This window comes from Rhinichthys klamathensis, unplaced genomic scaffold (assembly GCF_029890125.1).
Source record: "Rhinichthys klamathensis goyatoka isolate OS25496 unplaced genomic scaffold, OSU_Roscu_1.1 h1tg000036l_1, whole genome shotgun sequence".
Classification (NCBI taxonomy): domain Eukaryota; kingdom Metazoa; phylum Chordata; class Actinopteri; order Cypriniformes; family Leuciscidae; genus Rhinichthys; species Rhinichthys klamathensis.
The window spans coordinates 1,387,101-1,408,640 of NW_026606584.1; the positions used below are offsets into that span (position 1 = coordinate 1,387,101).

Below are 21,540 nucleotides of genomic sequence, written 5' to 3' on the forward strand. Positions count from 1 at the left end.
AAAGACTGCCGCTCCAGTTTAGCGTTTATTGTTGTTTCTGCAGTTAAAAAGACAAAGTTGACAATCCTGGCCATACTCTGATATTTTAATAATTTCTTTATTTTAATTTTATTAATTGATCACTCAGGGTGATCTAATTTAACTATTTGTGACTTGTGTTTTGAATATTTGTTCCCCTGCACTTTAGGCATTTTGCACACATTTGTTCTGCTTCTTGTGACTTGATTCTGACTTATTTCGTTTTGTATTTTTATTTATTATAAATGTATATTGTGTTCTTAATTGTTGATTATTTTTCAGTGCATCGATGTTGCGCTGTAGGCCTACTTAGAGCATGCTCGTACAGGCAATTCAGCCGATTTAATTTGATTTGCATGTGAAATGCAAATCCTATCTGCAGTGTGGCCTTTCTGCAGTTATTTATGTTATTTCTTAGTTTTATTGATCCAAAATGTTTTTATACATTTTCTTCTATATCTTTGTGTGATGTTCTGTACATCGCGGCTTTAAAATGTTAAAGCCCCGCCCCCTCCCCAACTCCACACACATGATTCGACTATTAGTCGAATATAGGCAGGACTTGACGAATCTGATTCGACTATTAAAATACTTAGTCGGGGACACCCCTAAATATATATATTAGGGGTGGAACGGTACACAGAAGTCACGGTTCGGATCATACCTCGGTTCAGAAATCACGGTTCGGTAAGATTTCGGTACAATGGAGTGAAAAGCAAAACAAAAATGCAGAAGGCATTTTTATAACTGTCTTAAGCCTTGTATTTTTTAAATAGGTTTTATTAATAAAGGCATATAACCAGTTTATTTGTAGTCCACTGACAATAGTTTTATACAATTAGTTTATTAATTAAATTAATAAAAAGACCTTGAGATATGTTTGGTAATTGTACCTGAATGAATTTAAAATTAATTTGCTATATTTCAGATCAATATATTTGTTTTCCTTAATTTTTATTAACCCTAACTTTATTCTCATCTGAATTCTAAATAATTGATTTCTGTATAAAATAATACTACCATTAAAAACACATTTGATTTTCTTTATTAATCAATGTAGAATGTGTAACTTAAAAATAAACAGATTAGTGCTGGACTCGAGGACAAGAAATGAAAACCAATGCGATATGATGAATGTCCAAAAGATGGCACCCACAGACTGTTTTGTTGGATAAATGTTTTGCTTTTAAAACTGTGTGTGTTTGGTTGGGTGACAGTTGTAGGTTACAGTTTGACAAGAGTTTAGAGTGTGACAGAAGCACAATGTTGTGTTTTATTGCGAGTGTACACAAATATAAGTAAACACTTAGCAGTTTGAATGATGTCCTGTATTAACAAAATGACGGAGTATGTTTTTATGTTTACACTGTTCGATCGCGCCCGCGCCTCTCTCTCTCACACAGTTCGATCGCACCCGCGCCTCTCTCTCTCACACAGTCCGATCGTGCCCGCGCGCCTCTCTCGTGCGCGCGCGCACACACTCCAGCTTTGCAATCTTGACATCACAGCCTGTTAATTATGCTGCGTTCACACCAAACGCGAATAGAGCAATATTTATCGCTATTTAGAGTTTTATTTATTTATTTTTATACCGTGTATTCTCCGTGCAAATTCTTGCACCGAACCATGACGCCCGTACCGTTTCGGTTCAATACGAATACATGTACCGTTCCACCCCTAAGTAAAAGAGCTCAATATTTAACAGAACGTACAAAAGACTTATTCTGAATGACAGGTCACATCTCTTCCGGTTCATGGACTTTTTTTCACATAACCTGTACTTTGCAGTGTACTTAGCAGCAGGGGCGTAGCAGCCATTATAAAAGTGGGGGGGGACAAAATGGTGTGGTGATGTGACCCAAAGGTCAGTCCTTCCAGAAAAATGCGGAGTTTTTTGTGATTGTTGCGGGCAAAAATCCTTGATTATGCGGCGATGGAATATGCAGGATATTTGCAATTTTATGTGATGAAATTGCGGGAACTTGCAAAAACTGCAGTTTGATGAAAAAGAGAGAAAAAGTGATTCCCCAACACCCTGTTCTCACTAGGCTACTACCTTAATGTAAAGAGCTATTTCTTATTACTTCCTATGATAAGCAAACATACTACATCACAGAAAGTGCTGGAATATTTAATCTTGTTTTATTTCAGACCTCAAACACATGGCTCAAACTTACAAAACATTGATGAGTCAAACAAGTTCTGTAGCTTTACAAAAGGAATATGCTACAACTTCTGTAAAAATGAATAAATAAAATATGAAAAAAATGTTTCCTGTTTTACAGCTTTTCAATGATGTTCATGTCGCGTAATTACGTCACTTCATAACGTTCCAATGGCAACAGGGGGAAACGGCTGCTCTCGTGTGAAGCAAACGCAACATTTTTCAACTTTCTGCTAAGATATATGTGACTTTTTTTGCAACAAAAATGCGGGGATTATGAAATCATACAAGCCCCGCATATTTTGCGCGGAAATCGGCAATTTATACGGCAAAAGTGCGGCGTATTTGAAAAAATGCCCCCGCATAAATATGCGGACTTTGGCTGATTATGCATTGAATCATGCGATCGCATAATCGCGTTTTTCTGGAGGGACTGAAAAGTGATGTTCATAATAATAAATTCTAGATGGAATAGCAATTGGCATTTTACAGCACCCTAGTGCCAATTTTGGGAACATGCCATGATAGTTTACAGCAACCTATTTTTGTGAAATCATACTCGAAATAAAAAAATATTGCAGGACTTGGGACTTTCAGACAACTGTGGACATCTATACTTTATTTTTATGAAATAAAGATATTTTATGATATTTACAATATTTCAGTTAAACTACACTTGAACAATAACTTTTATATTACTTCTTAACAGTTGGACCAAAAAAAAGTGTTCAATGAGTACAGAACAGATTACATCTAGCCTACAGTAATTTTATACAACAGACATTTTATAAAAATATATCAATAAAACCTAAATCAATGTATTCGGTATTGGACATCAATTTAACATTGACATTAGATGTTGAATTTACATTGAATTTTGGTCACCCGACGTCGCAACCAAAATTTAACCAAATATCAACGTCTTGTGACGTTGTGTGCCTGCTGGGAATAATCTGTTATGTCTCATTTAACAGACGCTTTTATCCAAAGCAACAAGTAGGAGAGCATTTAACACACACTCGGCACAATCCGGCGCGACGTGACGAGGTCCATACGGGTTCTGTTGTCTTACACGTCTTACAGCGTTACAGTAGGTTAAATCATAACAAGGAAACTTTACGTGTGATTCATGTCATCGCGACATACTGTAACAGTGTGTGTTTGAAAAAAATGATGTAGTCCTCTGCTTTTTTTCTTGGGTGCATTAGACGGCCAAACAGGAAGCGACTAAACAAACACGAAAATTCGCAAGAGCAACAAAAGATTTGAAGCTCATGGCAGACGCGCCCAATAGATGCTTCGCGCTGTGATTGGCTGAATGTTAGCTCACTCAAGTCTAAGTAACAAATCAGAGAACACGGGCGGAAATATTGGCACTGAGTCAAAAAAAATGCGGGGGACAGAATCACCTGTTTCTAAAAGTGCGGGGGACGTGTACCCCCCGTCCCCCCCGGTTGCTACGCCCCTGCTTAGCAGCATGAAAAACTAAACTTGTATTGTGAATAGGTATTAAAGCAAGAGAAGAGCCCTTCCACATAATACTATGCATGTACTGCCCCCACTGCAAAAACAGAAATCTGTAAGAAAAACTGGTTTAGTTGAGTGTCTCTTACATGTCTTGTTGACATCCTGCTCTTGATTCCTGGTGTCTGTGTGATGTCACCATGAGGCTGGGCAGTCCAGGAAGACAAACGGCTGCATGACTTGGATTCTGACGAAGAGACAAAACGTCATGACATGTTTTGCCACATTTCATATACGTTACTCTAGAAAAGAATACGGCAGACGTTTCATATTTCAACAAAAGTCTTTACCACTCCGATTCTGCTTCAGTTTTCCCATGGTAGCCGCGAGAGATGACTTCTGGCACTCAAAAGGAATTACTGAAAGCATCTTGCCATGAGGGACATACAGCTTCCCAGAATAACACCACAACTGTATTCAGGAGAAAGTGTTTCACTCCATTATTAAACGTATGTATTATCTTTGTGAAAAATAATAATAATAATAATAATAATAATAATAATAATATCACACCTGACTACAGATCCTTCCTGACATTTCTTTACTAGCCTGAAGAGTTTGGAAATGAGTGTTCCAGATGTAAAGGTAATCTACGAATGACAACATTTCAATGATTATTGCACCAATCAGATATCAAGTGATAAAAGAGGGAGGAATAAAAAAAATACAGCACTAAATGTCATTGATAAGAATGTGAAGAGTATGGGTGTGACAATTGTCAATATGATTGACAATTTCTGGGATTTTATTGATAACTGTAAGTAGAAGATATTTTGTGTTTGTAAAAAATATATTTTGGTGTTTGTAAAATTCTTATATTGTAGTTTCTCAATTAAATGGAAAAAACTTAAGTAAAACCAATACAAAAACACTAAAATCAGAACTGCTTTTTTGGGTGGAAAATGCAAGGAGTATAGAGCTAGGCGATAAAACGATAATTATTTAAATTAAGTTTCCTCAATTATAACAAGTTTAACAAATGTTCAATATAATGTTTGCACGCCAAACGTGGAACGAAATGGCGCTACTTGTTTGATCCGCGCCACTCATACCATTTATCAGCTCGGTTTCACACCGCAAGCGTGAGCGGTGCGCATTTTAATCAACGAGTGCATTCACACCGGGAGCAGGAGCCGCGCGTGAGCATCGAGCAGGAGCGTCGCATGAGCAGCGAAGCGGTTTCGGCGTCGAGCCTATTTTTGCTGCGCTGCTCAAGCTCAATTAAAGTGAAAGCACACTTTTGATGGACAAAATAAATATTTCACACAAAAAGTGCCCAAAATGCACAGAATTTGCATGTCTAGTGTGTTTTAACAAGAACTGGAGTAGGCTATGTCAGAAATTAAAATGAAGACTCTTTATAGAAAATATTTATAGAAAATGTACCCATTTAAACTTGTTTTTATTATTCAGTTTGGGTAAAAGTATATGGTGTTTTATAAATTAAAAAATACATCGAAAAGAAATGTGTTATTGAAAATAAAAAAGTGGTTAGGAAAAAAAAAATCGGAATCGGCTAAAATCGGTATCGGCAGGTCAAACTCAATGAAAATCGGAATCGGCCTAGAAAATTGTAATCGGTGCATCTCTAATCTTTTTGCACTTGAACGGACACACAAAAGTCAAAATATCCTCAAACACAGTCGGTTATGTCTTAAGTGAATGTAAACAGTTGACAAAGAAAACGCATAACTATATATTGGATCTGTGCAGCTCTTAAAGTTACAGCAGCCTAATATTCCTGCTGCCGTCTCTATAATAACGTTAATCAAACAACAAAAGACAGAAAATTTACTCGCTGTTCTAGATTGAATAACTTTTGTAATGTATATGTGTAATGTATATTTTCCTTTTTTCAAAATATTTTTTCTATTAAGATATTCTATTAATATTAAGAAAAAAAGACTGAAAAGCATTTTACTGAAGGTAAATGAAGTTTACTCATGATTATTTGGTTGTTAAAAAATATTGTGTCATTTATAAATGTTTTGAATATTCTAATCTCAGATTTGTGAAATGTTCACCTGTTTGGTAAGTGTTTGTCATGTTCCAACAATAAAGACTAGTTCAAAACCACAATTAATCTGGTTTCTACAACTTTCACCTTTAAACTTGAAAGAAATAAGATTTGACATTTATCTTGATAATTATCAATATTGCTTACAAAACAAAAACAGTGCCACGCTTGACACATCACATTAAGCCATATCACATTCTCTCTGTCTGCCTCGCTGCCTGCTGTGTGTTTGTTTGCTTCGAGGCTGTAAGCTCCGCCAGAGCCTCGTATTTCTTTATGTTTTGAGCCATCATTTACTATCTAGTTGTTTATACTACAGCTTACCCAACATCTCAGATTATCCTTACATCTCTAGCTTCCGTTATTGTTAAGACAGCACGCTAGTAACTCGCTAACGTTAGCCTGCCAACACGCCACCCGTGCGCTCATTTATATATTTATTTTCTCTCGCGCGCCCGCGCCTTTGAGTTCACAAAGTCCAGGTAAGTAAGAAATCAGTCAACAAACACGGTGAGTAATGTCTTCTTGTCCTGTTATTGTCACCTGTGTCACATGTCATATGTTTAGTATAGCCTTCTCCGATGGCAATATAGGATTTATATGTGATAAATATGTGATAAATGCAAGGAGACAGTCAGGCTGACGGTGAAGATTTCAGAACTAGAGACACGCATCCAAACTTTAATTGAGGATGGTAAGAATGCTAGATCTTTAGATAGTGTTTTGGATGCGCCTAGCATAGTGAACTCTTTACATGATTCAGTTCCGGCTGAAGTAGAGCCCGTGCAGCAGGGCAGATGGGTTACTGTGAGAGATCACCGCTCTAGTCGCGGATCAAAGAACCACTCTTCCGTTCCGATTCCCATAACAAATCGATTTGCCCCACTCAGTGAAACACCCACTGAGAATTCTGTTGATTGTGCCCTGGTAATTGGTGATTCGATCACACGGAATGTGAAAATAGAGACACCAGCCACCATAGTCACATGTTTGCCGGGAGCCAGAGCGCCTGACATCAAAGCAAATTTAAAAGTGCTGGCTAATGCTAATCGTAAATTCTCTAAGATCATTATTCATGTCCGCACTAATGATGTTCGACTCCGCCAGTCGGAGATCACCAAAATTAATATTAAAGAGGTGTGTGAACTCGCAAGTACGATGTCAGGCACTGTAATTTGCTCTGGCCCCCTTCCTGTACGCAGGAGTGATGAGATAGTTAGCCGATTGGCCTCACTGAATGGTTGGCTGTCGAAGTGGTGTCCGCAGAATAATATAAAATTCATAGACAATTGGAAAAGTTTTTGGGGCAAGCCTGATCTGTTGAAAAGAGATGGTCTCCATCCCTCCTGGGCTGGTGCTGCTCTTCTCTCTAGTAATTTGGCTCATAGTCTTAGAGCTAAAACATGACAATCTGGGGCTCAGGTCAGGAAGCAGACAGACTGGCTAAACCGACCGTCTGCTAGCGGCCTCACGTCACCAAGGTCAGATAAATCCCATCACATAGAGCCTCTTTCACCTAGATATCATCATATAGAGACTGTGTCTGTTCCCCGAATTTGGAAATCCAAAAAACGTCAGGTTAAAAATGTAATTGATGTTCAACAAATAAAAAACAGATATAATACAGATGAGCAAATGATAAAGCTTGGGTTGCTGAATATTCGATCCCTTACTTCAAAATCTCTTATAGTTAATGATATGATTTCAGATTATAATCTTGATATGCTGTGTTTGACAGAAACCTGGCTAAAACCAAACGATTACATTATTTTAAATGAGTCAACCCCACAAGATTACAGTTATAAAAATGAACCTCGTCTGAAAGGCAAAGGGGGAGGTGTTGCTGTAATTTATAGTAATATTTTCAAAACCACTAAGAAATGTAGCTTTAAATTAGGGCTGTCAGTTAAACGCGTTATTAACGGCGTTAACGCAAACCCATTTTAACGGCGTTAATTTTTTTATCGCGCGATTAACGGTCTTTTTGGCCTAGCAAACTTTGTAGGTTTTTTTTCACATGCTTTTGCAACAGGACGGCATGCGGGCCGCTGCGCTATGAAACCCATTCATTTCAATGGCTTGCGGCGCGCGAGGACGTTTTGAAAGCGCAAGCGGATCTAGCTAGACCGGAAACAAAACAACAGGCACGCCGCACACACTTGTTTGGGCTTGCGAGCCGGATGCGCGAGCGCGAATCTCTCTGCTCGAGTCGCGCGCGCTCTCAGATACACGCTGCTCTTGTAAGAATTTTCTCTGGGCTCACTCAGAGAATATGCCTGCACTTAAAACGTGTTCAGTGCAATCGCGAATCTCTCCTCTTCCCCAGCTAACAATTTTAGGTTATAAGAATGTTTTCATAACGTTCCCATTAAGTTATAAAAACGTTATTTCTGAATGTTATAGGAACGTTCAAAACGTCCAGTTTTGAGTGGATGACGAGCGTGAGACGCCGAAATGGATGCCAATAAGATTCTGAATGGAAAGTTTACTTTTAAAAAGTTGCCAAATGGTTCCATTGACAAGACCAAAGTGATCTGTGTGTTTTGTCGTTGTGAACTGAGCTATCATCATCGCAGCACGTCCAGTCTGAATAACACAGCTGATGCGAATTCTCCGCCCCCTCGTCAATATCAGGACCTCGTCAGTATTTATTTCACCCTTTTATTGATGGACAGTGTTATATTGTGTGAGAGATTATTTGCTCCAAGTGATAATGTTCTAGTGTGAAATTGAACAGTATATGCCAATATTGTTTTCAATAAAAAAAAACATTTGCACAAAGCAAGCCAATCCACTTTTCCATGTTGATAAGAGCATTAAAATGAGAAAAAAATAATGGGACAAAAAGAAATCAAGAGACATTTAGAATAGATAAAAATGTGCGATTAAATGCGATTAATCGCGAGTTAACTATGACATTAATGCGATTAATCGCGATTAAATATTTTAATCGTTTGACAGCACTACTTTAAATATACTTCTTTTGAAGCATTGGTGCTTAATGTAAAAATATATAGTGTAAACGATATATCACATTTGCGAATTCTGCTGGCTACTGTGTACAGGCCACCAGGGCACCATAAAGATTTTATCAAAGAATTTGCGGACTTTCTATCAGATTTAGTATTGGCTGCAGATAAAGTACTAATTGTTGGTGATTTTAATATACATGTAGATAATGAAAAAGATGCTTTGGGATTGGCATTTAAAGACATTGTAAACTCAATTGGAGTTAGACAACACGTGTCAGGACCTACTCATTGTCGTAATCATACTCTAGATCTAATATTATCACATGGAATAGATGTTGATGCTGTTGAAATTCTGCAGCAGAGCGATGACATCTTAGATCATTATCTAGTCTCATGTAAATTACATTTAGCCAAGGCTGCAAAGCCGAGCTCCGTGTTATAAATACGTTAGACCTATAACTTCTGCCACTAAAGATTGCTTTATCAATAATCTTCCTAATCAGTTTCATCATCTCAGCATCCCAGATAGCTTAGAAGAACTCGATATTGCAACAGAAACGTTTAACTCTCTCTTTTCCAGCACTTTAGACGCAGTTGCTCCGTTGCGCTTAAAGAAGATTAAAGAAAATAGTCCAACGGCGTGGTACAGCGAGCACACTCAGGCCCTAAAGAGAGCAGCCAGAAAAATGGAGCGCAACTGGAAGAAAACTAAACTAGAGGTATTTCGGATTTCGTGGAAAGAGAGCTCAATTGCTTACAGAGAGGCTTTAAAAGCTGCTAGATCTGCTTATTTTTCAAACCTATTAGAAGAAAATAAACATAATCCTAGGTATTTATTTGAAACAGTGGCTAAACTAACGAAAAAGAAAGCTTCAAGCTCAGAAGTGTCAAAGCAACACGGCAGTGATGACTTTATGAACTTCTTCACTTATAAGATTGATAATATCAGGGACAAAATTATAACTATGCAACCGTCTACCACAGTATCGCATCAGGAAGTGCATTGTAGTCTCCCTGAGGAAAATTTTGATTTATTTGTTGCTATAGGAGAGGAAGAATTCTGCAAACTCGTTAATTCATCTAAATCGACAACTTGTATGTTAGATCCTATACCGACTAAGCTACTGAAAGAGATGTTTCCAGAGGTCATATATCCTCTTCTTAATATCATTAATTCATCTTTGTCTCTAGGATACGTACCAAAAACCTTTAAACTGGCTATGATAAAACCGCTTGTTAAAAAACCACAACTTGATCCTACAGAATTAGTCAATTACAGGCCGATCTCGAATCTGCCTTTTCTGTCAAAGATATTAGAAAAAGCAGTATCTTCACAACTATGTTCCTTTCTAGAAAGAAATGATATCTGCGAGGATTTTCAGTCCGGATTTAGACCGTACCATAGCACTGAGATCGCTCGAATTTGAGTCACAAATGATTTGCTCTTATCATCCGATCGTGGTTGTATCTCTCTATTAGTGTTACTCGATCTTAGTGCTGCATTTGACACCATTGACCACAATATTCTTTTAAATAGACTAGAAAACTATGTTGGCATTAGTGGAATTGCATTAGCATGGTTTAAATCATACTTAACTGACCGTTATCAGTTTGTAGCAGTAAATGAAGAGATGTCTTATCGATCACAAGTTCAGTATGGCGTACCACAAGGCTCAGTACTAGGACCGCTGCTGTTCACTCTGTACATGCTACCATTAGGAGATATCATAAGGAAACATGGAGTTAGCTTTTACTGTTATGCCGATGATACTCAGCTGTATATTTCTTCAAAACCCAACGAAACTTACCAATTCACAAAATTAACAGAATGCATAGCTGATATAAAAAATTGGATGACTAGTAATTTCCTACTACTAAATTCTGAAAAGACAGATTCTAATTATTGGCAAAAAACGTCCACACGTAATAACCCAGAATACTGTCTAACACTTAATGGCTGCTCTGTCAAGTCTTCGTCGTCGGTTAGGAACCTGGGTGTGCTATTTGATACCAACCTTTCTTTTGAAAGCCACGTGTCTAGTATCTGTAAAACTGCATTTTTCCATCTTAAAAATATATCTAAATTACGCCATATGCTCTCATTGGGAAATGCGGAACAATTAGTCCATGCGTTCATGACCTCAAGGCTAGATTATTGTAATGCTCTACTGGGTGGTTGCCCTGCACGCTTAATAAACAAACTACAGCTAGTTCAAAACGCCGCAGCTCGAGTTCTTACCAGAACCAGGAAATATGACCATATTAGCCCGGTTCTGTCAACACTGCATTGGCTCCCTATTAAACATCGTATAAATTTTAAAATATTGTTGATTACCTACAAAGCACTAAATGGTTTAGCTCCGCAGTACTTGAGCGAGCTCTTAACGCATTATAGTCCTTCACGTCTATTGCGATCTCAAAATTCCGGCCAGTTGATAATACCTAGAATATCTAAATCGACTGCTGGCGGTAGATCCTTTTCCTATTTAGCACCAAAACTTTGTAACATTCTTCCTACCATTGTCCGGGAAGCAGACACACTCTGTCAGTTCAAAGCTAGACTAAAAACACATCTCTTTGACCTAGCATACACATAATACATTATAGACTTCTATAAATTCAATGTTAGGCTGCATAGATTAGGTCAGCCGGAACTGGGAACACTTCCCTTAAATCTTGATGTACTCGCTACATCATAAGAAGAATGGCATCTACGCTAATATTAGTGTCTTTGTTTATCCCGAGGTTTTCCCGCAGCCTGCCGGATCCAGGCCGTGTCCAGATCTGACGAAGGAGATTCGCCTGGACCCAAAGACAATGCAGTGCTGAAGTATCCACTATCCTCTCCCTATGGAGGATCCCTTTCCCACTCTACAGATAAAGCGCTGTGAATTCCGGCTCGCGTACCCCGAAGTGATAAAATAAAACAAAATTCTGTATCAAAATTTATAGGCAAGAAAAGTAGTTTGTTTAGGCTGGGTTGTATGAATTACAAACCTGCGCACATATTTTAAAAAGCACATAACTATAGAATTCTGAATGAGCATTTGAACGCCGTCAGCGTTAATCACAGGTTCGCGTTTAAAGTCTGATCATTTCGACGGAGGTGAATCAATCAAAGTTAACTTTAGCTGGAAGTAACATTATTCAAGAACCGCTATAACGCCAAAACAATCTGTTACCTTAAATTATATGTTTATCTCTGTAAAGCTGCTTTGAAACAATTCATTGTTAAAAGCGCTATATAAATGAAGATGACTTGACTTAAAATTGCATTGTTAGAATTTATATAAATAAAAAAAGGTTACTATCCAACTGGTGAGTAAAAGTTTCATAAACTCACCAATCCACATGCACCCTAGTTTAACATACTAGGCCACATCACGCAGTGATGCAGACTCTCAAGGTATGATCTTTTTTTTCAAAGTGGATGGTCAATAATCAGCTTGCACAATCAAGATATACATCAACAATAATATTACACAAACCCTAGTGAATAAAATGGAATATCAGGATTAAGGATGGAGCATCACACCTTTGCAAGATCCAGCAGAGGGGTGGGGGAATCCAACCACAGCTACATGAGCCTCATCAAGCACAACAGCAGCACCAGATATCAGTTCTTCCTCCCCCAGAGGCAGACTGAGACGCAGGGAGCGAGGTAGAGCCTGGACACCTTCAGCTACTGTTGCTGAACTTCTGAGTGGCAACACGCTCTCATACAAGCTGCCATTCAAATCTGAAATAATGCAGAGTTATTGGGTTGCTATTAGTACAAAATTGTCTCTCTGGTAAGATGATAGAATTAAAAGAGACTTACACAAGTACAACAGGTGTATGTTACGACCCCTGCATGTGGCAGAGAAACTGATAGGTGCAGAGAGACCAGGTTCAGTCTCAATTCTGTGTTTCACAAGGGTGTTGGGGTTAAATCTTTGAGCATAAAGCCAGTGCTCTCCTCTCTGAAACGAACACAAAACCTTAGAGTTGATTTACAGGTTCCCCTCATTATTCACTGATAGAACAAAAGATCAACAATGATTCAAAAAGACTTCAGAGAGAACCTGTTCTGTGTTGAACAAAACAACAAGCTGGTGCTCTGCCTTAACAACAGTACTCCATCTGTGAAAAAGAGAAAGAAATTTAACAAGGAAACTTACACTTAATTTATAATAAGTCTTTGCAGAAAATAGCATTGGACATCAAGTAGTGAGCTAATGCAGTAATCTGTTAGTATTAGCTTATAATTGAATATTAGCTTAGTATAATATAAAGCTATATTAAACATTAATTTTTGATGCTTGAAACCCACGTTTCGTCTTGGATCTTTGTGCGAAAATTGCTACACAGATTTCATCGAGCCAAACAACTTTTGTGCTGACATTCATACAAATAATCCATGCAATTATTTGTGAATGAGATCCAGGCTTTTTGGACCATTACTTTTATTAGCTAATGCATTTGGATGATTTTTTAGACACTCAAGACTACTCTCAGGCTACTTTCAAAATTTTAATTTGATTTGTTTAAAATGTTGTTGAACCTGCTGGCTCAACTAACTGGTAAACAGTCTCCAAATGAGCCTATGATCTCACTCTGCCTGTGTCTGTCTGTGTGTGTGTGTGTGTGTGTGTGTGTGTGTGAGTGCGAGAGGGAGGGTGAGAGCGAGGGAGAATATTTTACACTCTTGATGGTTTAGAGTATAACCCATTCATTGCTGTGTGCAGTTGCCTGCATTAAAGGAATTGTTTTTTTACTTTGTATTTTTCCCTTTTCCCAAACTAATACAGAAAGAAAAACATACTTACAATACATATGTACATACTCGTGTGTGTGTGTGTGTGAGTGTGTGAGAGAGAGAGAGAGAGAGAGAGAGAGAGAGAGAGAGAGAGAGAGAGAGAGAGAGAGAGAGAGAGAGAGAGAGAGAGAGAGAGAGAGAGAGAGAGAGAGAGAGAGAGGCGCGATCGAACAGTGGAAACATAAAAACCATACTCCGTCATTTTGTTCATACAGATCATTAAACCTGCAAAGTGTTTACTTATATTTGTGTACACTTGCAATAAAACACAACATTGTGCTTTTGTCACACTGTAAACTCTTGTCAAACTGTAACCTACAACTGTCACCCAACCAAAATCACACACACACTGTTTTAAAAGCAAAACATATTTATCCAACTCCATTTCAAAACAGTCTGTGGGTCCTATCTTTTGGACATTCATCATATTGCATTGGTTTCCATTTCTTGTCCTCGGAACACTAATCTTACACATTCTACATTGATTAAAAAAGAAAATCGAATGCGTTTTTAATGGTAGTATTATTTGATACAGAAATCAATTATTTATAATTCAGATGAGAATAATGTTACATTTTTAATTAATAATGTTAATTAAAATTAAGGAAAACAAATATATTGATGTGAAATATAGCAAATTAATTTCAAATTCATTCAGGTACAATTACCAAACATATAGCAAGGTCTTTTTATCTTTTTATTAATTTAATTAATAAACTAATTATATAAAACTATTGACGTCACTAAAGCCACAGGTCCCGTGTGTTGACAGACACTGCCGTTTTAACGTAGACCCGCCCTGATCGAGTTCACAGCGAGTTGTACACATCCGCCATTGCTGCACTGATGAGAATGTCTCCCAAGCGTTGAAGGTGTTGTGGCTGGATGTATTATTCACATAGCTCTCTCTATTTACTCCTGAAATCTGAGCCAGCCGCTGAAGACGAGGTGGATTCATTTTGTCTTTGAAGAATGCTCCCTCAACTCTACCGAAATTTGTTTATGTACTTTATACTGTTTACGCACTGAATACTGTTTACTCCGCTCTTGCATTGATTTTCTGGAGTAAAACTGACGTTTCATCTTTTGTGTGACATACAATAAACTTTATTAACCCTCTGGGGACCAAGGTGTTTTCGGGGTCCTTGAGACGTTTTGACATGCCCTGACATTTGTGCTTTTTTCCGTTGCTTATAAACATATTAATGGCACAGGTGAAATTACACTATTTAGCACAAACAGGGCTACCATAATATGTGAGCAACATATATGTACATGTTTGTATTTGAGAAAATATTGTTTATGCATGGTTATTGAAAAAACTAAAAATTAAAGTTTCTGAAATAAAGCCACAAAACACATACTAAATATGTGTCCACAAGACTTTTGACTAATGGAAGTTGTGGCCTAGAGTTTTTGATTCAAAATGATCTTAAAATCATCCCGTCTAATCATTCACATAACACAATAGATTCTTTTAAATTGTGAAACAATTTTTTTGTTAGCCAAGGCAATATGCGAATGGGCGTGAACGGTCCAACCCCATTGTGAATAATTACCGTAATTCCTCAAATAAAAACCGGTATTCAAATAAATGCCGGGCCTCTGATAGTGGCCGGGTGCATGATCAACGTGGACAAATAAAGGCCGGTCTCAAATTAAGGCCGGGGGAAAATTAGCGTGGATAATCTCCTAAATGCCTTTCATTGAAGAGATGTTACACCTGTCCACTTCATGCGTGTTCTGTGATCTGATCGTGAAAAGACCATTAAATGCCATCCGAAGCGCATTCGAGACAATTTAAATCCGATCGCTCAAACCACTTCTTCAGTAGGAGATCTGAGACGAGATTCCAGACGAAACTGCACAAGTGTAAATCAAATGCATCTGTTTGTTGAAACCACATATCTAAATTTTACTCCTCCCAAAAACGCTAAAAAAATAAAAGTGTGAGAGCGTGTTATGCTATGTAATGTTATAGCAAGATGTGACAACGCTACTGCAACACGCATCACGGCAGCTGAGCATCTATTCATAAAGCCAACATGCAAACTATTGCAAATTAAAGTGAAAGTCGCAGACAATTCTCCTCCTCATTAAAAGTAAAGAAACGAAATGATCTTACCAGGGTTGTTGCCGCTCTCTCTTATTGCAGTCTTTTGATTTAGAAATTAGCTGATCTATCAAATGCAGCTCATATCTGTTGCTTTCGGTGACGTGCACTCCATTAAATCTGCATATAGCGTGGGAATTGAAGTTTTATATCCGTTTTGTGAAAACGCATTTGTGAGCAGATTTAAGTAGAATTGTTTTGATAAATCAGATAGCTTTCCGATCTGAGAAAACACATGAAGTGGCCAGGTGTAAACATCCCCTAATATGCATTCAAGTTCATCGTAACGTACAGCCAATAGATGGTAGTAGACAATAGATGTAACACAGATATAATTTAGTGCTGCTAGTGTAACGGTCTTTTCAACAACTTTATTTAAAACGAAATTGTCGAGGAGCATGGAACCCAGACGGAAATTTAATTTTGATTTTTTTTTTAAATAAAGGCCTGCCTTTAATAAAAGCCTGCTTCAAATAAAAGCCTGTTACCTTCTGCAGTTTAGGTAAATAAAGGCCCCGGCTTTTATTTGAGGAATTACGGTAGGTGGTTGAGAAGACAAAGACGACCCGCATATTAATGAGCCTTTCATTCAGGTGTGTCACAAGAAAGAATGCAAGGACAATATACACACACACACATACATACATACATACATATACATATATATATATAAAATCAAAATATAAATGAAAGTCAAAAGCACATTTTTAGTCATACCTGGAAACAAATCCTGTTCAAATAGGTTATATGGGCCATTCTACAGAATTGGTTCAAAGTATCCAAAACTAGTCACACACACACAGAAACATGATTCAAATTTAAACAGTAGGATATTTTTGCATTTACAGACACTAACGTTATTATATATCGCGATTAGAACAAAGCACAAGAATAAAAACACTTACAGCTCAGCTCGCTCCTCAAAGTGAAAATAAACCAGCACTTGTTCTGAGGTAGGTAAATGTCCCAGGATTATTCCTCACAGCCGCGCAAGACGACAGTACATTAATCTGACTAAATATAGTGTGTTTACCGAGTTTATGTGGGCGTTTACACGTCTCAATGTGTTGTTTCAGATCATTAGCGTTTGAATAGCGCGCGCTCTCCGTGGGCGAGTCACATTAGCGGAATAATGAGATGTGAGAACGATAATGAGAACGGCTGACACCTCTCTCTTTTTATATAGATTACATAAACAGAATATTTATTTTAGTTTTAAATTAGATAATTTAAAAGTACAAACTTAAATTATCATAAACATATATTGCTCATGTCTGGGTGAATAGTATTCGCTAAGTTTTGTTTAAGTTTAGAGAAGTGCTCCAGAAAAAAAGTTCACGGACACGGAGAGGCAGAACGCACACCCTGTTTATTTTCTTTATTTTACAAAAGCACAATATTTTATTTCGATTGTAGGTGGGCACATAAAAAAGTAGACATTTAACAGTTTATTTTTTAATATGTCTTAACTAGGGTTGGGTACCGAAACTCGGTGCCAATAGGGAACCGGTTCCGACGTAAACGGTAGTAACCAGACCGAATAAGAACGACAATTTCGGTGCCCGATTTCGGTGCCTGACTTAATTAGGCACACACACACACACACGCACAGTCTCTTCTGTCTCGCATGCGCACTCTTGCTCGCAAGGTTTGTTTGGCTGCATTTCACGTGTAAAATTACGCGTCAGAACGCCCTCTGGGTGTGCCGATAGTCTGAATCCCATATAGAATCAAGCCAATTCATTGGCTAATGGCGCGGGCGCCGCCTCGACGCACTTACGTCGTCATATTATGTTGGCGCGCGCGCGCCATCTGCTCATCAGATTTCTCTGCCGAAAAAGGAAGCTGGTCGGCAGCGCGAGGAGCTTGGCAGCGTCTCGTTCCTTATTGAGAGAACATAGGTTACACCAGTAACCAGAGGTGTTCTCTTTCATAGGTTCACTCAACGCTGCGTAGCTAAGAAGCAGTGGATTTGTAAGCTGCTGTATCACGTGCCGTTTGAACTGACGCGCTACAGCGATCTGTCACATTTCAAAGAGCCAAAACGTTATTTATTGTGTGAATCTCGTAAAAATATTGACAGAATCTGACAGCTGTGGATTTGTTCCATATCAAAAGTAACATTCTCTGTCTTGTCTGTCGGTGTCCTCTTTGTCCGCGATTTTTCTCTGCGTGAGAAAATGGATGTGTGGCGCGAGAGCGTGTGAAAAGGGTCAATTGCGTGAGTCTCACGGTCAATGCGTGAGAGTTGGCAGCTCTGCAGTAATCTCTATTAATCTCCAGTATTATTACATTGTTTGATACAATATTGTTTTATTTGATATTATGTAAATGTGTAAAATGTAATGTAATTTTTTTTATTTTATATTGGTTTTATTACCATGTTACTTGTATTTAGCCTATATTGTTTAAAGATTTAAGTTAATATTGTGTCCAGTTTGGCCCTGTAAATAAAAGGGTATTATTTTTTGATAAAGTGTGTGCGGTTTCGTTTTCTTAAGTACCGTTTCAAGAACCGTTTAAGCACCGGAACCGTTTAAAAAATACCGAGTAGGTACTGGTATCGGATAAAACCCAACCGATACCCAACCCTAGTCTTAACCCTCTGGGGTCGGCAATCACGCCGGCGTGATCTGCTCGCTTTTTTCCTTATCAGTGCAAAAGAGACTCAAATTACTCTGTTGATTTTGATCTTACATATAAGTGTTATACATCAATCGATCCTATTAAGTGTCTATTTTTTTTGTGGATACTCACAATAAAAACAAAGTGTTGTGCTTTTCGTCAAATAAAGAAAAATAAACATGATGCGCGTTTTGCCTTCTCTCTGTCAGTAAAGTCCATTCTGAAACGCGTCCGAAAAATTAACTGTAACTCAGTCAATACTTGTCACAGAGATACGAGAGATGTATCTTTATGAAGCTGAAATTCTCTTCTTTTAAATGAAGTAATTTATTTTAAAAAAAATATTTCCAGTTTATGTAATCCGTTTGAAACCAAGGAGAGGTACCGTTTTTTCGTTCTCCCTTCATTATCTTTAATTAGCTGAGGCCGCCACGCCCCCAGAGCTTTCACATGGTAAATAGGCGATCTATGCATCGCACACGCGGCACGCCCCCCGATCAATGCCATAACAACACGAAGTAACTTTCTTCATCAGAATCACTGATAGTTCATCGCGATTTGAGGATGGCAGCACGCTACTCCTTCAGAGGATTATGGACAGCGGGGAAAAATTCACCTTTTCCTCAGAGGAATTTGAAACTCACGACGAACGGCTGCATTTTGAAGAACGAATTGACCCCGCCGATGATACAAGCTCGGAGTAAGTTGTTTAGTGTTATATAATTCCTTTTCTGATCATAGAGCTCAAATGAATTTTCAGACTATATTTTGCCTAGTTTTGACATAGGAAATATTACCTATACGCTCGTGTAAACTTTTTGAATAACTGCTTAGGTTATAATGATTTAGTGAAATATATCGATCCGCAAGTTTTGTTTGAGTACTTCAGTGGTCTAGTGGCAGATCTTTTGCCAAGCGTGTCAGAGGTTACGGGTTCTAATCCGCCCTCGGTATAGTTTTTTTTCCCACATCAAAACCGAATGTTCATCAGTGGTTACAGTCTATATTAAGCAGGGACACATTTTATTTTTGTTATGTTTGTGTGCATTTTATTTTGTGATTTCGCCGGAATGAATAGTGTCCGCCGCAACGGCGATAGATTGAAGAGCGCGTCCGAGTGAAGACTGCGTGCGCGCCGCCACAGGGAAACACTGTATCCATGACACTGATAGCAGCGGACACGAGCGCTTAGCTTGAGTTCAAAAACAAAACATTTTAGCGCTAGATCTCTTATTTAAGAGTGGACTAAATGAATGCTCTGCTAGTTAACTGGAGATGTTTTATTTGTATTAGGTACATCCGTGCCTCAATGTTTCCAAAAGTGGTGGGTACAAAATGACTCATGACGAAATCTGGTGGGGACGCGTACCCACCGCCCCCACCGAAATCGACGCCTATGCAAATATGTGATACCGTCTAAATACAATATATTTTTTATATATAAATGTTCAGTTTTGGTTAGTCTATTACCCAGGCTGCCAAGGCAACTGCAAAAGGCTGCAAATATAAATGGACAGATGTCAGCATCAGTGAGATGTACCACTAACCATCAGCCTTCAGAAATCATTCTGATATGATTTTTTTTTTAAATCAATGTTGGAAACAGTTGTGTGCTGCTTAATTTTTTTTAACCTGTAATAGTTTTTTTTTAGGATTCTTTGAATAAATTTTTTTTAATAAAAAAAACAAACAAGTTTGGTCTTTTTATGTTTGTTTTTTTGAAAGGATGTGTTAAGTGATAGGAATGACTTTAAGTCTTTACGTTCTTAGGAAAGATTTCTATTTTGAATAAATGCTGTTTTTTAACTTTTTATTCATCAGTGAATCATTCTTAGTTCAGGCTGCCTCACAGCACCTTGATGGGCCATTGGGGGAGTGTCTTTAGTCTTCCCACCCAGGTGTAAATTACATTAATATTCATGGCCATTCACACTCCCACGCATACAGCAGTGCTGACCAAAAACTGACGTAAGAAATTTAAATAGTTATATTGTTGTTTGTGAAAGAGTGGTCAGAATGATTTTCACTTCATTTTGAAGTAACAATTCTAGCCTACAAGAATAGTAACTCAAAAGTCTTGTGGACAACTATTCAGTATGTGTTAAATGGCCTTATTGCGGTGACATTTTTTTTCCCAAAACGTACCAACCACGCATAATATTTTTTCTATAAAATGCAAACATGTACAACCATTTTGCTCACATATTATTTGTAGCAGAGTTTGTGCTGAATACAGCAAATTTATATGTTGGCAAATGGTATGATTTAAGTAGCTGAAATAAGCACAAATGTCAGGGCATGTCAAAACATCTCAAGGGCCCCAAAAACACCTCAGACCCCAGAGGGTTAACTCTGTATGACCAGAAATGATGGAGTAGTTTAAGTCTATTTTTCTGCTATGTGAAAAAAATCTGCCAAAACGCACCGGTGCGTTTGCCGTCCCCAGAGGGTTAACTCGTCAGTATATTTTGTCATCATTCAGACGTGGTCCTACAGCAGGTTTGTATTAATAGTGGCTACAATCAATGACATATAGGTTATAACTAGGGCTGTCAGTTAAACGCGTTATTAACGGCGTTAACGCAAACCCATTTTAACGGCGTCAATTTTTTTATCGAGCGATTAACGGTCTTTTTGGCCTAGCAAACATTGTAGTTTTTTTCACATGCTTTTGCAACAGGATGCGGCATGAGTGGCGCTGCGCTATGAAACCCATTCATTTCAATGGCTTGCGCCCAGAGCATATGAGCGGAGTGGAGCGGTGAGAATCTCAGCTCCTCGCTCACGGAAATGTTCACCCCTCCGCTCCGCCGCTCAAAGCCACATCAGGCCGCTCCGCTCATTATCGCTCAGCGCTCAACGCAGTTTGCTTCGTGCTCCACTCAAATCGCCCCCCGCTCGCTCCAAAAAAGGAAAAAAATCTGCATGTATTTGTATTTCACTTTTAGCTTAGACCAAAGCCTTACCTCCCAAAAAGAACTAAAGACCAACAACAACATTTTCCAAACAGAAATGTTTTATTTCAAATTACAAATTAGGCCTCGCATGTAAGAACAGAAATATAGCCTACACAAAAAGTCCTGTAAAATTAAACGAATAAATGGGCCTAATAATATAAATAAAAATTATATAAACAAAATATACATAAAAGTTCTAAAAGTAAATTAACTATAGGCCAGAATTTTAATAACTGAACTTTTGCTCAACGCGCACGATAAAAATTTAAATTGGATAATATCCATTGTACACACAAACTGCTGTAAAATTAAACGAATAAATGGGCCTAATAATATAACTAAAAATTATATA

The 21,540-nt window shown here is 38.0% G+C and overlaps 1 protein-coding gene across 2 annotated transcripts in view; it reads right to left on the bottom strand.

Annotated features, from left to right (window-relative positions):
* Window positions 1-21,540, bottom strand: part of nol11 (nucleolar protein 11) — a 139,284-nt gene that overhangs the window by 40,896 nt on the left and 76,848 nt on the right. For both annotated transcript variants that reach the window (XM_056246134.1, XM_056246133.1), the window contains 6 exons: window positions 12,760-12,817; window positions 12,516-12,657; window positions 12,231-12,434; window positions 4,220-4,296; window positions 3,997-4,117; window positions 3,796-3,893 (listed from right to left, as the gene is read on the bottom strand). In XM_056246134.1, coding sequence (XP_056102109.1) covers window positions 3,796-3,893; window positions 3,997-4,117; window positions 4,220-4,296; window positions 12,231-12,434; window positions 12,516-12,657; window positions 12,760-12,817 — 700 coding nt within the window. The remainder of the gene's footprint in view (window positions 1-3,795; window positions 3,894-3,996; window positions 4,118-4,219; window positions 4,297-12,230; window positions 12,435-12,515; window positions 12,658-12,759; window positions 12,818-21,540) is intronic.